Here is a 15,274-nt window from a genome sequence, read left to right as displayed (position 1 = left end):
TCTGAGGTGATCCGCGGTAAATGCAGTATATTAACGTGCTCAAAGAAAATTGCACAGGCACACATGAAAGGAAGGGTATTGCAAAGGTTGCAGTGCAACACGTGACTGACTTTACAAGAAGAACATGTTGTCAGCAAACATACTGTACAGCACTTCAGCTCAAGCAAGCAATAAAACATACAGACTTAAGCACAGCAACAATAGAAACCACAGCCAGATACGGCCTGGCAGTCTGCACTGCTCCAAAAGTGAACAGCACAAATAAAATAAAATCATACTTGTCAGACTGTTTAACGTCTGGTGTGAAGGAGGCAGGAAGCTGTTTGGGAGTTAGAGAGCAAGAGTAAAAAAGGAAAAGTATAAGCAAACATGGCCCTGTCTTTTTTTTTTTTCTTACTTAAAGAAAATATCTTAGGGTGCTTTGACAGCTAATGGGAGTGCTGAGTCAGACAGTCTTGAATGAAATATAGACTTTCTACAGACAGAGTCCCTGTTAAATTGTCTGCTCTCTACTCAATTTTACTCTGATATGAATCTAACTCCCCCACACTTTTGTTACGCCTCTTTATCATTTGGATTCTTTAAACCAATTAATGTGTCCTCGCTTGGTTACTTTCCACCAAATTATACACTTTCATATCATCATATACGGGACATCCTTGTTTATCACTCTGTGTACGCTACACCAAACTAAAGTCAGCGTTACACTAGTAGATTCTGAGCACCGCTCTGTCTGTAAATTCTGTCGACAAATTCTCTCTCTCATGTTTATACCACTAAGCCTTGCCTAACATGCTTCTCCTGCTTTACTCCTGCAAATGATTTTCAGCTTTTGGCAGCTTTATATGGGCAAACAACTGCCCTTGAAAAAAGCAGTTGCGAGGGATTCATCTGAGAGGGCACAAGTCTTTGGGTTTTCTCCCCATTCCTGAATTAACAATGAACTTCTTTTGTGTGCCCTGCCTTGTCTTTCCTTGTCCTCAATTCAGTCAGGATAGCTGTATAAATATGCATATTTAGTGTATGTAAATCAACCTCATAAATGTCTCTTTCATACCCAAAGACAACCCAAGAGGAAGCCTCATTTGCTACATAGTTTATTACCTGAATGGTCATATACAGCTCTGGAAGGGCCATTATCTAAATGTCAACCCCAGCAGTCTGATCATATAGTACAGCACTACACAGCTTGTTCATAGCAGGATGTGATGTTTCTTGCAGAATGTGTACTACACCAGTACTCAGCAGCTCCACATCGGGCTCCTGAGTCCCACCGTTGACGACGACGACAACAAGTGCCTGGTGGATGTGAATAGCAGACCGCGCCTCATCGAGTGCAGCTATGCTGCAGCCAAACGCATGAAGCTCCACTGGCTCTTCACTCAGGTGATGACCCATGACACAGCCCCCACACATGGTCAGAAAACAAAAGGTTAACATTCAGTTTTTCTGTTTATATTCAGCCTCAGTAAAGGTCTTTTGTGACAGGAAGACCAACTGCGGAAGTAGCTTTTAATCATGCAAGTGGTTTAATTTACTGTTTGACTGGAGTTCCCCTCAATCCTGCAACTCATTCAGACATGAAGAGTCATTGAAACTTAATGATTGTCTTTCTTCATTAGCGACTCTGTGCTTGCAAAATGTGTTTTAACAGAACAAGCAGCCACCTCACAAAATGCCCCATGACAGCGGGTGAATTGGATTAACTGCATGCTTTGATTTGGGCTCAAAAGACCTCATATTGTTGTCTGCTATGCTGTCAGTGCAGTTTTAATTATAGATTTTATTCCTCTTTTAGCCAAATATGTATAAAATCCCAAATGTTCTTCATATTAGACGCTTGTTATAATGAGTAAAATATTCTTTTGACAATGTCACTTCTGGACTGCCACTACAGGTGTCTATTTGGTTTTACAGCGTAATGGGCACAAAGTGTGAAATAGTTTTATATGCTTGAACTCATACGTCACATATCCTCACACTGAACTTTAAGTGGTTATTTTTGTCAACTTTGTATAATTTAGTAAGTAGGGTGGGGACATATCAGCAAGGCTGGAGCATATCACGTCTCTGAAATATGGCATCAATTATTGACACAGTTTTAACTGCACATGTCAAGCTCAAACAGAAATAGATGCAACCATAGCAACTTGGACTGAGCACTGTACAGATTAGAGAGCAAGAAAGTTTTTTGTTTTGTTTTTTAAATCTTAATTCAATTCTGCACAAAACCTGATTAACTGAAGATATTCTTAATCTCTTCCCAGTGAAATGTGCAAAATTGTTTCGCTTCCCTCATCCACTGTAAAGATAAGGGAAGCGAAGGGACCTCTAATTATCCTCAAAGAAGTGACTTTGATAAGCCTTGATTTGTGAAAGAAATGAAATATGTGCTAGCTTACTTACAGATAAGTTATATGTTAGCAGGTGCTGATTTTTCTGATTAGAAAAGCAAACATATGTTCAGTGGGTGGGACTATATGGTTTGTTTTGCTTGTGTGTTTTGTGGGTATGTGTGGGTGTTGCCTTCTTATTTTCCTGTAACAAATACCTATTGTTCTGTATATAGCATAGTAAATGTAACGTAAATACTAACAAACCATAGCATCCTAAATCAAATAATAACCTTCCCACATGCTATATGCACACAAATACATTTGTTAGCCAACTACAGAAGCAGCACCAAGACGTTATATAGATAACTTGGCTGAGTAAAACCCAGAGCCGCTCCTTTTTATCAGCTTATGTTCCAGATTTACAGGGATTCTGGGTTTTACTTTGGCCTTGTTCCAGGCCCCTGAATCACTGCCCACAACTTCGATTTGTTCAGCAATTCAAATAGGTTTGGTTTTGTGCTAATGGCCTGTTAAGTCATTCTATATTTGAAATATATTGTAGCATAAGACTATTAGATATTACCTGGTTCCGTCAATAGTTTATTAGTATACAGTTTTTATTTATTCCTAAAGGTTGACATTTTTTGAAACAGGTTTCTTACCTGAAAATTAAAAGCAAATATTAACAATATTTTACATTAACAACAACAGTAATAACTAGCTTTGCACTCAGAAGCGAAGACGTACCAACCAGGAGACCATCTCTGAATGGGGCTTAAACAAGTGGTTTGACAGACACAGTGCACACTGCCAGGATCTGATCCAGCCTTGGAAAACAAGGGCCGTGGAGCTTGTGTCTGCGTCAAAACATTTCTTGAGTGGAAGTGTCTCCTTGTTTGGGTACTGTTCTCTGCGGTACACTTAAAACTTGAACAGAAAAAATAAAAATAAGTACAATGAGTTTTCTTTCACCTTCTCATTTCCTAGTCGAATTACATAATGACTGATCTTGAAGGTTGTGGGCTTTCAATAAACAAGAGGATCTGAAGCGAATCTGGCTTTATGTAGCTAATACCCTTTAGTTAAAAGAATGCCTTGATTGTCCCATTCACTGCTTTTATGGGCTGGCTCAGGACACCGCTACATAGTGGTCCATGAATGCCCACTTTCAGCAGTTATTATCAATCTGTTATCTATAAAAAAAGTGTTTCTTGGACCTCAGACACAGGCCAAACTATTGTGAAAATACAGAAAGAATTATTTTGTTCACAGTTTGTACAACCTGTCCAATTATTAGGTCTTTTCCCTCCCACATTCCTCTCATAGTATTGAAAAGAGCTCTCTCTTCACAGCTCTCTCCACACTGTATTGACTGGCCTCCTCTTCAGTCCCTTGCCCTTGGTCAGCCTGTAATGAGAAAATCCTGCCTCGTTTTATCGGGACATGCTGGAATATTTTTGCTGAGCTGATGTGCTCACTCTGTTCAGACTCTGACAACAGCTCTCATATGTTGGACCTTACTTTTGCTCTTGCTCCAGGCATATTTCTCATCCGCCAATACATTAAATAATTGATTTAAACAATATTGTAATGGCTCTGAAACTTAATAGGAGGTTTTCATGTCCTTCATACCTTTGTTTCTCTTCCACCTCAGTACCAGATGCCCATTTTGTTTTTGTGTCTCGTTGTCCTTTTTTGATTCTTTTCATCCGGTGTATTCTCTTAAAATCTTGGCCTTGCTAGGGAGAAAGCTAATAACTACACTGGCAATTGCATTGTTGTTTTTTGCCTTGAAACCATGTTTATGCTATCTGGTGGGTCCAATGAGGGTGGTAGTGTGAATCAGCCAAAACTCCCAGAGCTCAAGGCGCTTCAGCAGCTCACATGCGTATCCATTCACAACAGTGTGGGTTTAAAGGAGGCAAGTTATATTGTGCACACAAATTGTTCTTCTGCAGCCCAGCACAATTTTAACCAGCCTGCTTTTATCTTTTCAGGGAGGATCCATTCAGAACAAGAAATCAAAGAGATGCCTAGAGCTTGTAGCAAGCAGTGACAATGAGTTTGGCTACCAACTGGCTCTGCAGAAATGCACTGGACAGAAATGGTTCATCACAAACGTGCTGTTTAGTAGCTCCTTATGATCAACTCCTGAAAGGAACACTGCAGTGAATAGCACACAGGACTGGATGGAGTTGTTTCTTTTGTGTGTGCACATGTGTATGTGCGCATGTGTGTCTGTGTGTGTGAAAGGATAAGAAGCAGGAGTCTGACAGAAGAGTGGTGCATGGTTGAACACAATCATTTTGAGCACCACGATGGCCTCTGATGAGCAGTTGACATCACATCATAAATGTTAAACATTTTATTTTGCCTACAGGATCAGCCATAGTTGGCGAATATTTTGCAGGTTTGACAAGGTAGTACATTTAGTATATTTTGTGGTAAATACAGTACAGTTAGATTTTTCGTTGACTTAAAAGATGTAATGGGTCCAATATGTTTTTGTACTGTTCATAATTGCTACTGTGTAGCAAGCTTTCTGAACCTGTCCCTGCTGTAATTATTTTATTTTGTGTCTCAGGTTTGTGGGTTTATTATGCGGTTCAGCTGTACAGTTGTGGGAAAATGTTGGAATAAATCCGAAAATGATAGATTATTTTCTAAGTGTTAATATTTTGAATATTTGTAATATGTAACAGTAAAATAACTAATGTAAACTACTGAGTGCAAGTGCCTTTTTTCTTTTGTTGTTAAAGGCACAATCCGTGATTCAAATCTTAAAGGCTATCATTAAAATTAAAAGGACTGGAATCTTCTATCAATCCCAAATAGATTTTTGATTGTCAAGATGCATTCAGGCACAGTATTGAGTGTAAAAACTAAAAGCTAAAACCCAATGCGCAGTCACTGTGATACAGAAGAAAATAGACTTGAAACACAAAATTCCACTTTGGGTTGTGTTTACATGCATATAGCGCGAGTAAAACACGATCGATTAAAATAGAAGCATATCTGTTCCGTCACACACGTCTGAAACGCCTCCTGTGTAGACATGTCTTCAGTGTGACACATGCTTTGTTGCCTGTTCACTATATACACTACAGATATTTGCTGTGCAATAATATGTGAATCATACAATCAGATCAATTTGGTTGTGTTTTCTAAATCTGCAGCGCATTTTGTTGTGCACATATGTGTTGTCAAATTGGTGAATATGTTTGTGTTTTGTCCATCTGCATGTGTTTTTTTCAACACACTGCAATGTGTTGAGCTCTCAGAGTCACCATAGATTTGGCCTTTAAAGGGACCTTTTATTGAACAATACAGACTAATGCACATGCACACACATAGCATTTAGGAAATACAGAGTCATGGAAGTGATGTTGTTGGTTTGTAATGACAAATGCAGGGGCAGAAGCTGAGAAAAAGGGCTGCTTTCTGCTCTGACTGTTACTGTCACCTGGGGAGGAGACGAGTGGCACAGACTGTTTTCAACATGCCAGTCCTCATTACCATCCACGTTCAAGCATAGCTCGGCAAACCATGGCATTAAATATACATGGAAACCCACTTTCATCAAAAGGACCTCCCTCACTAACACGTCTTAATATATGCAAAAAGAGCGCCTCTGCATGCTCAAACTTTTAAATGAAAGAAATTCAACAGAACAGTATTCATGTCAAGTCAATTTTATTTATATCACAATTGCCTCAAGGGTCTTTAGAATCTGTAACGCATACAACACCCTCTGTCCTTAGACCCTCGATTTGGATAAGGAAAAACTACCCAAAAACCCCTTTTAACAGGGAAAAAATGGAAGAAACCTCAGGAACAGCAAAAGAGGAGGGATCCCTCTCCGAGGATGGACAGACACGCAATAGATGTCGTGTGTACAGAATAGATTCACAACAGGAAGTCATTCATGACAAAATACAATTATGATGCCAAAATGTAGATTACAAAACATAAGTGAAGAGGTTGGAACATTATTTCCATGCACCTTACTTACATCCTCTTTTAGGTGACCTCTCACTCTGATTTGACTTTTCAAACTGTAGTGCTATTTATCCATCTAGATTGTTTTGGTGTGAGTTGCCGAGTTTTGGAGATATCATCCATAGAGATGTCTGCATTTTTTGAATATAAGCACCATAAGACTATATGGTGCTCAAGGCACCACTAAATACATTTGAAAAACTCAACAGCAATGTCTCTTTCCAGAAATCATTACCCGGTTACTCAAGATAATCCACAGACTTTGCTGTGAGCAGTTTCATGTAGGAACTATCGGTAGAAAGAAAACAGTTCCTACATGAAACTGCTCACAAAAAAATATGTATTTTTGATTTTGGGGTGAACTGTCCCTTTTTAAAATAACTCCAGATAGGGAATCTGTGCATGTATTTGTTTAATATTCTATTATCATACATACATTTATCACCCTTGTTGATTTAGCACATCATCTTGTGCCACAAAATAACTTGAAAAGGATTTTTTTTTTTTTAGGTTGGCACAAAGTACACAGCAGAGAATCAAATTCCCTGTAAAACTGGAGTAAATGGTACATCCAGCTGTGTCCCACAGAGACGGAGCTGTCTCTGTCTGAGCATGAGTCATGTACAATGTCTCAGAAAAGTGCTGGCCTGATTTTGATGAAGCTGGGGTGATAATGTGTCTGTCTTTCCTTTGAGATCTAGCATTTGCAAAATTACAGTTATTTGCCTTGCTATGGAAATTAAATAGTGACTTTTAACAGGTTCCTCTCCTGCCTTTCTGGAGCAACTGTCATGAAAATTGTATTCATATGAGCAATTTGTTACAGGAGGTTTTTTAATAGAGAGTGCTTCTTCAATTTAAACTTTCCATAAATATACTGTTCTGATTTTGCCTTGTATCTAACAGAAATTTGTTGTAACTACATGGACCAAAAGGGCAATGTGTATAATTTGTGGGAAACATGATGGTTACTGTTGGGTGAAATGAATTACTCCTTGATTCCCAATAGTTTTGTGGTTGTCCTTGTTAAATTGTTTTAAATATTTTTGCTTTGCTACACTGAGTGCAGAGAGCTCCATCAGTGGGATTTAAAATTTTGATATACTGTAAACATAGTGTTGAAACATTTGGCTATAGTGTAGAAAAGCTCAAGTGAAGCTTTAGATTACCGCATATAAATTACAGTGTAAATCTAGAACATTTCGGGTATCAGTAAAATACTTACTTAAGTACAAGGGATAAAAAACAAGAGATTAGGTATTAGATTAGTATTTTTGAAATTACAATGTACATATTTAATAATTAATATCGTTACTGGGTAAGAAGACAGAAAAAATTTGTAACAGAGCAGCAGTGCCAAAATTGAAAAATGAAATTAGTTGTGGTGTGATATATTTTTAAATTATGATATACTTTTAGTAAAGTAGTTTTGGGATCCAATGTAAGATCCGTCTGATGATCAAAACTAAACCTACTGCCACATGTAGTTTGGCTTCTTTTCATGACATAACTATTGTAAAAGGACATATAGGCTAAGCCTTTTGGTCCTCTCTGTGTGTGTAACTATTTTATATGTACTGGGTAATTAAAAGAGTATTTACAGTGTAATTTATTTCTAGGTACCTCGTATATGAAAGTATTTCATTGGTACTCTATGTACAAAATGTAATTTGCAGGCTGTAATGTAAAGTGTTACCGTAGCTCACATATGGATGGTAGCTAAGCCCAGTTGTGAGCTTTTTAGGCAATAGTTCGACATTTTGGGAAATACGCTTATCTGCTTTCTTTTTGCCAAGATTTAGATGGGTACTGCAGATGGCTCTTCTCCTCCTCTTTCCCTCAATGCCCAGCAAGCTAAGGTCTCTAAATAGAGATCAGGCTGCAAAGCCCCTGCACCCAACCTCTATTGGCAAGCATCTTGCTCTCCAGCCACCTTGCCAACATTCTCTGACCAGACATTCAGGCTTGGTGAGCTTCCTTTCAAATGCGTCTTCCGTGCGATCCTCACGGTACTGTCAACTCCAGGAGCACTACTTGCTTTGTGGATTCAGACACCAGAACCACATCAGGTCTTAAGGTGCTGGCTGCAATGTGCTGCAGTAACTTGAGTTGCCTCTCAAGGTCCACTATCAGCTGCCAGTCCCTTGCTGAGGCCAGTATGGCCACTCCTGGCTGCTCCCCAGCTCTGACGAAGGCGATGGCTTGTTTTGCGGGGTGAGTCTTCTTGGCCCACTCAATTCCAGCGCTGATGGATTCTGCAATGGTCTTCAAGACCTGGTCATGCTCCATCTGAACCACCCCTCTCCCAGTGTCTTGGTGCAGCATCTTAGGATGTGCTCAAGGGTTCCAGGCTTTGAGTAAAGTGGACAGGCTGGCATCTCTGCCTTGCCCCATGTGTGGAGGTTTGACGGGCTGGGAAGCACATCATAGACCACTTGGACAAGGAACTTGATCCAGTTGGGCTCAGCCTTCCACAGCTCAGCCCAGGTCACTCTCCGCTGCATGGCGTCTGGTCCATGCTCCCTGTTTTGCTCATCGACACCGATCTGCAGGTCCTTTCCTCCACCACTGCTCTCACCTCCTCCATGACTAGGTGTTGTTTCTCCTTCCCTTTGATGATGTCAATGTGTGGGGGTTGGAAAAGATTCAAGTCCAGCTCTGCCTTGAGTCACTTGCCTGGCCCTCGTCACCTTGAATCTTGTTCAAGGTTCAAAGCTTGTTGCTTTGAGTGCTGTTGAGGCTACTTGGTAGCCCCAGCCATCTTCTGTGGTGACTGCTGGCCTTCCTCTCTGTCAGCTTCTCAAGCCCTTGCAGGATCCAAATGCAGCTTGATGCTAACTCTGTTGTGACTGTCAGGTCATCCATGAACACCCTGATGGGGTGGTTGGCGTTGGGCAGATTGTGTCTTGGGCCCTCTGCATTCTGGCTCAGCTGATTTTGTGAGCATGTTCATCACCAAGGAGAACAGTATCACTGAGACGGTGCACCCTGCGATTATCCTGACCTCAATCTTGTGCCAGTCTGATGTGACTACTCCGAAGGATACTCTCAGCCTGAAGTTGATATAGTAGTCAGCTATGAGGTCTCTGACTTTGGTGGGGACATGATGTCTGTCCAGTGTGAGCTGCTCAACCTTGTGTGGTGTGGAGCCAGCCACAGCACTGATAGGTTACCCCTGTTCTCCCTGGCCTCTCTGATGAGCTGCGTGACCACTCCTGTGTGTTCCAAACATCCTGAGATGCCTGTGATGCCACCCTTCGGGACGATGTATCAGTGAAGTTGAAGAAGCTACAAAGACGGTTGGAAACGACACTGAAGAAGAGCTTGGCTTCCACATTCAGCAGGGAGATTGATCAATCCGCTTGGAGTTCTCCTCCTTTGGAATCCAGACATCTTCGGCAACTCTCCACTGGTCCGGAATCTCGCCGCTTCTTTAGATTACTCGCAGGATCTTGTATGAGGTGCTGTTTGGTCCTGGAGCAGAACTCGCTCTTGCCATCCATAAAAAGGCAAAAACGTTTTTGTACGGATTAAACAAACAAGATATAACATGTTACTTAGTGAGCTTTGAGGTGCTGGTAGGCTGATTTTGTTACTGTTGGGAAGAGCCAAGCTAGCTGTTTCCCCCATTTCCAGTCTTTGTGCTAAGCTAACCCAACTGGTTCCTGGTGCTAGCGTCATATTTAGAGTATAGACTATAGAGTGATATACTGCAGATTTTCTAATGTAACTCTCGACAAAAAAGCAATTTCTCGACAAAAGTGTATTTCCCAAAATGTCGAACTATTCCTTAAAATATATTCTAAATCCCCCCCACTCCTCTCTCTCCCTGTATTTCTGTATCTCTACTATCTCCATAATTCATCTCTTTGCCTCTTGTTGAGAAGGCTCTGAGAGGCAACCTATCATGTCTCATGTCATTATTTTCTGCCCCCAACGTGGAGACATAAAACATTGAGGAATATATTCGTGGCAGAACTCATGGTGTGATCAGGGGAATCAGCTGAGTTTTGAATATCATATGGCAAAAGGAAGCAGCTTGTCAGAAGTGAGAATATCTGAACGCCCCTTAGGATCCAGAGAGGAGGTTTTCTCTGTTCTCCCTCCTGCAGGTGAGCCACAGGTAGCTGAGGAGAAGCTGTCAGTACCTCAGGGCGCATGGGACAACACACAGAAATAGAAAGTGGGAATAGTCTAAGCAGTTACTTCTAAGTTGAAAATAAGCATAAACCCTGCCAAACATGAAATGACTCTTCATTACAATCTACAGCAAGCCAACAGTGTTAGCAGGGATGTTTAAGTAGAAAAAACAGATTTACCAGAACAATGCATGTGGGTGTGTAATTTGTGTTCACCACGCAGCCAAAATGCCTCACATGTGGATAAATGTCACTGTTAATTGTTTTCTGTGAGAGTGAATCTGAGTTGTAACTGCGTTGCCATGGCTACAAGTCCTAAACTGCATATTCTCAGACATCTCCAGGCATCAGACCATAGGTGAGCATATACAGATGTAACTTTAATCTTTGCCCTTTTTATGTTACGCTTGATTGCTGCGACCTATGCAGATGAACTGGCTGACAAATCTATTTGTTTTTGTGCATATCTGTCTGTGCTGTATGCAAAGTAAAAGAGCATAATGATAAATAAAGGATTTCCTACAGTGGAAATTAAGCTCTCCACATGGGGTAAAAATTAAGTGGAGGCCTGAAGTCATAATGAAAAGGCTGGGGGGGGGGGCAAATCATCTCTGACCAGCCAGGCAGACATGTTTCAGTACAGGAGATTTTCACTGTTATGCAAGTAAACAGGTTACTGGTATTGATAATATAGTGTAAAAACATTCCCAGAAATTGTCACAATTTATAGCCTTAGACACTTTCAGATACAATCAGTGAATAAGAAATGTACTCCTCTTCCATGTATTTTAAATACTGTATTCAAATAGAACTCCCAAAACAAGTAGAAATTCCAATAATTTATGGATTCATACAGACTAAAAATGAAATCATGCAGTTTTATTCTGTGCACATACAGCCTACTTAAAGGTGGTTAATTAATACGATGAATTATAAATAAATAAGTTACTACTTATTTGTAAACACAACACTGACATATCATTTTATAAAGTTGATATGTAGATCATTTTGATATTAGCAAATACAGCATCCAGCAGTTATGGATCAACATTAGCATTACTTGGAGTCATGTTTCTGGCCACCTGGCGAATGTTATTATTCACTCTACTTTTAGCTCTGTTTTTGGTCTCCACCAACTCCTGAGAGAAATATCTCTCTTGTGGCTCTTTAGCCATTAACTGCTCCACTATGTTAACAAGCTAGTTGATAATTTTGTCTGTCAGCCGTAGTGCTGGGCAGATCGTGTACAGTGGGTTTTTAGAACTTTTTTGCTGAAAACAGCTGCGGCTGGAGATGATGCTGATGAGAGCGTTGAGGGTGAACCAAAACAAAAGGTCCAGGCTGGAAAACCAAAACTGCAGGGAAACTGCAGAATTAGGACCTCTGTGGGTTCAGCACTACAAGCAACACATTTCACGTACACATAATCTTTTTATTGATTGTTAATATAAAAATATTGATTAGTGCAGCTTTACTTGCATGAATCTGTCAGGAATGCTATTTTTCCTTTTCCCAGTTTAATACTGCAGGTCATAATAATCACTTTGTTTTCAGCTGTTAAAACAATTAGCCTGAATATTATATATTTCAGGTTTCTGTCAACTGAATCATTAACACAGATTTTAAAAAGGCTCATTGCCTCAGCAGCTCGGATCTTACTATACTTGAACTACTATATTCCATAAGTGTTAATAAGTGAGAGGATGTACATAATGTGACATTTTATTTATTACAATTTAACTGGCTTTTGATAGTGATGGATGAGGCTCCGGGAGGAAGCCTATAAATCAGATTAAACAGTGAAAATGGGTATTGACTGTATTATCTGCAGTCTATTTGCTTTTAGCTTTTAGTAACTTCTTACAGAAGTTAAATCTGTCTGCCTCTGTGGAAAGTCTTTGTAAGTTTTATTCCTCTTTTGACACAGGCATCAGCTGCTACTGAATCAATCACTGATGGTAATCTTGATTTACTTAGTTTAAATAAAAGTCAAGCCTACTGAATGCATTATCCTGAATAAAAACCTCTGCTGGTGTTGCAACAACTTGTGTCCCTCAAACCTGCTGTGTAAGTGACGGTGTGAGACTGTAATTCATGACTGGATGTTCCCCTTTACACTTTTTCTAGAAGTCATTTCTCTTAATTCAAGCCCAAGTTTTGGATGTTGGAAATAGATAAAATTATACTGTATGCCATATTCATTTATAATTGTTGCTAAATACAGCCACCTGGACTTCATTTTTCATTCATTTATTTATGTTGAGTAGCTTAAGGGGAACTACAAAACAAAATCTCATTATACAACCCTGTGTTGTAAAATGATCAATAAATCTATCTTGTATCGTGTATACACCAATACATGATCACTCCCATATTGACTTTGTTTAAAGGCCCTGAAAGTTTTTAAATAAGCCTCCTATGGGTGATAGATACTACATAAACACGGTTTCGGTTATTTTACAGAAGAGATTTGTGTATTTGTGGGCAGGTCTCTGATTATGTCACGTACTTCTGTGCACCAATCAGGACTTATCAACATTTGAATCAAAACATGATGATAGTTGTGGGGTTGCTTGACAAGCCACTGTAAATCTAATCTGATCAAACCACACCCACACAGTCCTGCTGAAGTAGATTAGCTGAGTTTTTGACTGATAAACTCTTAATAAATGATATTTAAAGGATGTTTTTCTGCATTTAAACTTTGATTGTATGTTATGGAAAAAAAATTTAAGATTTAAAAACAAGTTTTCAGGGGTTTTTAAAGGAAAGGTTTGACATTTTGGGGAAATGTGCTTATTCGCTTTCTTGCTCAGAGTTAGATGAGAAGATTAATACCATTGACATATCTGTAACGTAAATATGAAGCTACAGCCAGCAGCCAGTTCAATCAGAAGAGACAAGTGAATGAAGTAAAGATAGTGTTTATTGAAACAGATGATGTGAGATGTTTATCTTGACAGAGTCTTTGGCACTCTGTTAAGTTTTGTTAATGGAGGGCATCTGCCCTGAGCAGCGGCAGAATGAATCCCCCCCATGGAGTCCAGACACTGGCGGTGGTGGCTGATGACTCTGCTGAGACTGATGGCTGAAGAGGTTGATGGAATGATGAGCTGATGGATCTGCGAAGACAGGTGGTGATGAGGAGGTGGAGGGGTGAAAAACAGTTGCATGAACGTACTGAAGGCAGAGAGAGAATCATATTTAAACTAACTGTAGTAAGATGATAGGTTAACAATGAAGGTGTGTTGCTGTGCTGTTGAATAGATGAGACCAGCTGATGGAACAGCTGATACCCCAATCTGACAGTCCTGGATAATGACAGCAGGGAATATGAGTGAGTATGCGTGAGAGGAGTGAATGACAGGATGGTTTGAGAATTAACTACAACCTAGCATGCAGAAGTATAGTCTTCCTGCCTGAACTTTCGCTAGAGCTTCATTTATCTTAGCTTAGCACAAAGACTGGAAACGGGGAAACGGCTAGCCTGGCTCGGTCCAAAGGTGGTAAAATCCACCTACAAGCACCTCTAATAATCACTAATGAACACGTTATATCTTGTTTGTTTAATCGGTACAAAACTGAATTCAAAAATGCGGTTTTACGGGGGAATATGTGCCATATTATTTCTTGGTTGGGACCAGTAACTTCCTGGCGTCTCAGCTGGTTGCCTAGCAACTGCTCCTAGCCAGTTACCTTTAGACAGAACCAGGCTAGTTGTTTCCCCCTGTTTCCAGTCTATGCCAAGCTAAGCTAACTGGCTGCTGGCTGTAGCTTCATATTAACTGTACAGACATGAGAGTGGTATCGATCTTCTCATCTAACTCTCGGCAAGAAAGCAAATAAGAGCATTTCCCCAAAATGTCACACTATTCCTGTAAGTCTATAGTATGGACATTATCAGACTTTTTATAATCTGAACTAAAATCAATAAACTGCAAGTTTGCAAGTAGATCTGATCCTTCAAAAGTTAATCAGAGCAAAGCCAGATAACCTAATCTGAAGGTAGAAGTTCTAAAAACATTTTGACCTGCTTGTCAAGTAACACAGGAACAAGGAACATCTGGAACCACACGGGTTGATCAAAATTTAATCACACCTCAAAGGGTGATTCAATCTGTGCTTGTCACACAGTAGGTTCGCGCACACATATATTTATGGTCCATTTTGCTGTGACAACAATAGTCTGCCTTCTGACTGCTTACTAACAATACCCACCCCTGACACCACTGACCTGAGAAATTTCAGACAGTCACTTTCAACTAAATGAGTAGAAAAGGCTGAAGTCCAGGAACTCACATCGTATACACACTCCAACAATGTCTAATCACTGCAGTCTGGATTTAGACTCTGCCCCTCCGCTCCTGCAGCACTGTTGAGAAAGACATCTTGTGAGCATTGGAGCAAAACTCAGTTTCTATTCTCGTCCTCCTGCGCACAGAGCTGCATTTGATACACGATCCTCCCAAATAGACAAATTGATCATGAAGGCTTCCACAGCTAAAGATAATCCTGGTACTGTTCTTCCACTGGATTTAGATCTCTCTGAAAGATTTCAGTTTGTCTAAGTAAACACAAAGAGCTCTGTGCAGCATATGTATTAAAGATTTGAGGTTTCATACAGATTATAAACATCAGAGTTGTCGCGTCATCAGTGTTTTTGGATTCACATGAATCCTAACGACATGTGACTACCGTCATCTTCAAGTGTGTGCTATTCTGAAATTCTACTCCTGAATGTAGATAATATTAAAGACATGACTGCATCTTTGCACCTGCCTCACACAATCTGTCAATCAA

General features: G+C 40.0%; 1 protein-coding gene and 1 pseudogene across 1 annotated transcript in view; one reads left to right on the top strand and one right to left on the bottom strand.

The window, feature by feature from the left end:
• Positions 1 to 5,155, top strand: part of galnt18b (UDP-N-acetyl-alpha-D-galactosamine:polypeptide N-acetylgalactosaminyltransferase 18b) — a 105,412-nt gene extending 100,257 nt beyond the window's left edge. Inside the window, exons 10-11 of the mRNA XM_044198618.1 lie at positions 1,222 to 1,386; positions 4,334 to 5,155. Of these exons, the coding sequence (XP_044054553.1) occupies positions 1,222 to 1,386; positions 4,334 to 4,480 (312 nt within the window). The 3' untranslated portion in view covers positions 4,481 to 5,155. The remainder of the gene's footprint in view (positions 1 to 1,221; positions 1,387 to 4,333) is intronic.
• A 1,496-nt stretch (positions 5,156 to 6,651) lies between these two features.
• On the bottom strand, positions 6,652 to 13,075 carry LOC122877334 (annotated as a pseudogene).
• Positions 13,076 to 15,274: the final 2,199 nt, after the last annotated feature.

The sequence above is a fragment of the Siniperca chuatsi genome, linkage group LG1, assembly GCF_020085105.1.
Source record: "Siniperca chuatsi isolate FFG_IHB_CAS linkage group LG1, ASM2008510v1, whole genome shotgun sequence".
NCBI lineage: Eukaryota > Metazoa > Chordata > Actinopteri > Centrarchiformes > Sinipercidae > Siniperca > Siniperca chuatsi.
Note: the sequence above shows the minus strand (reverse complement) of the source record. Positions and strands in the feature narration are given on the sequence as shown.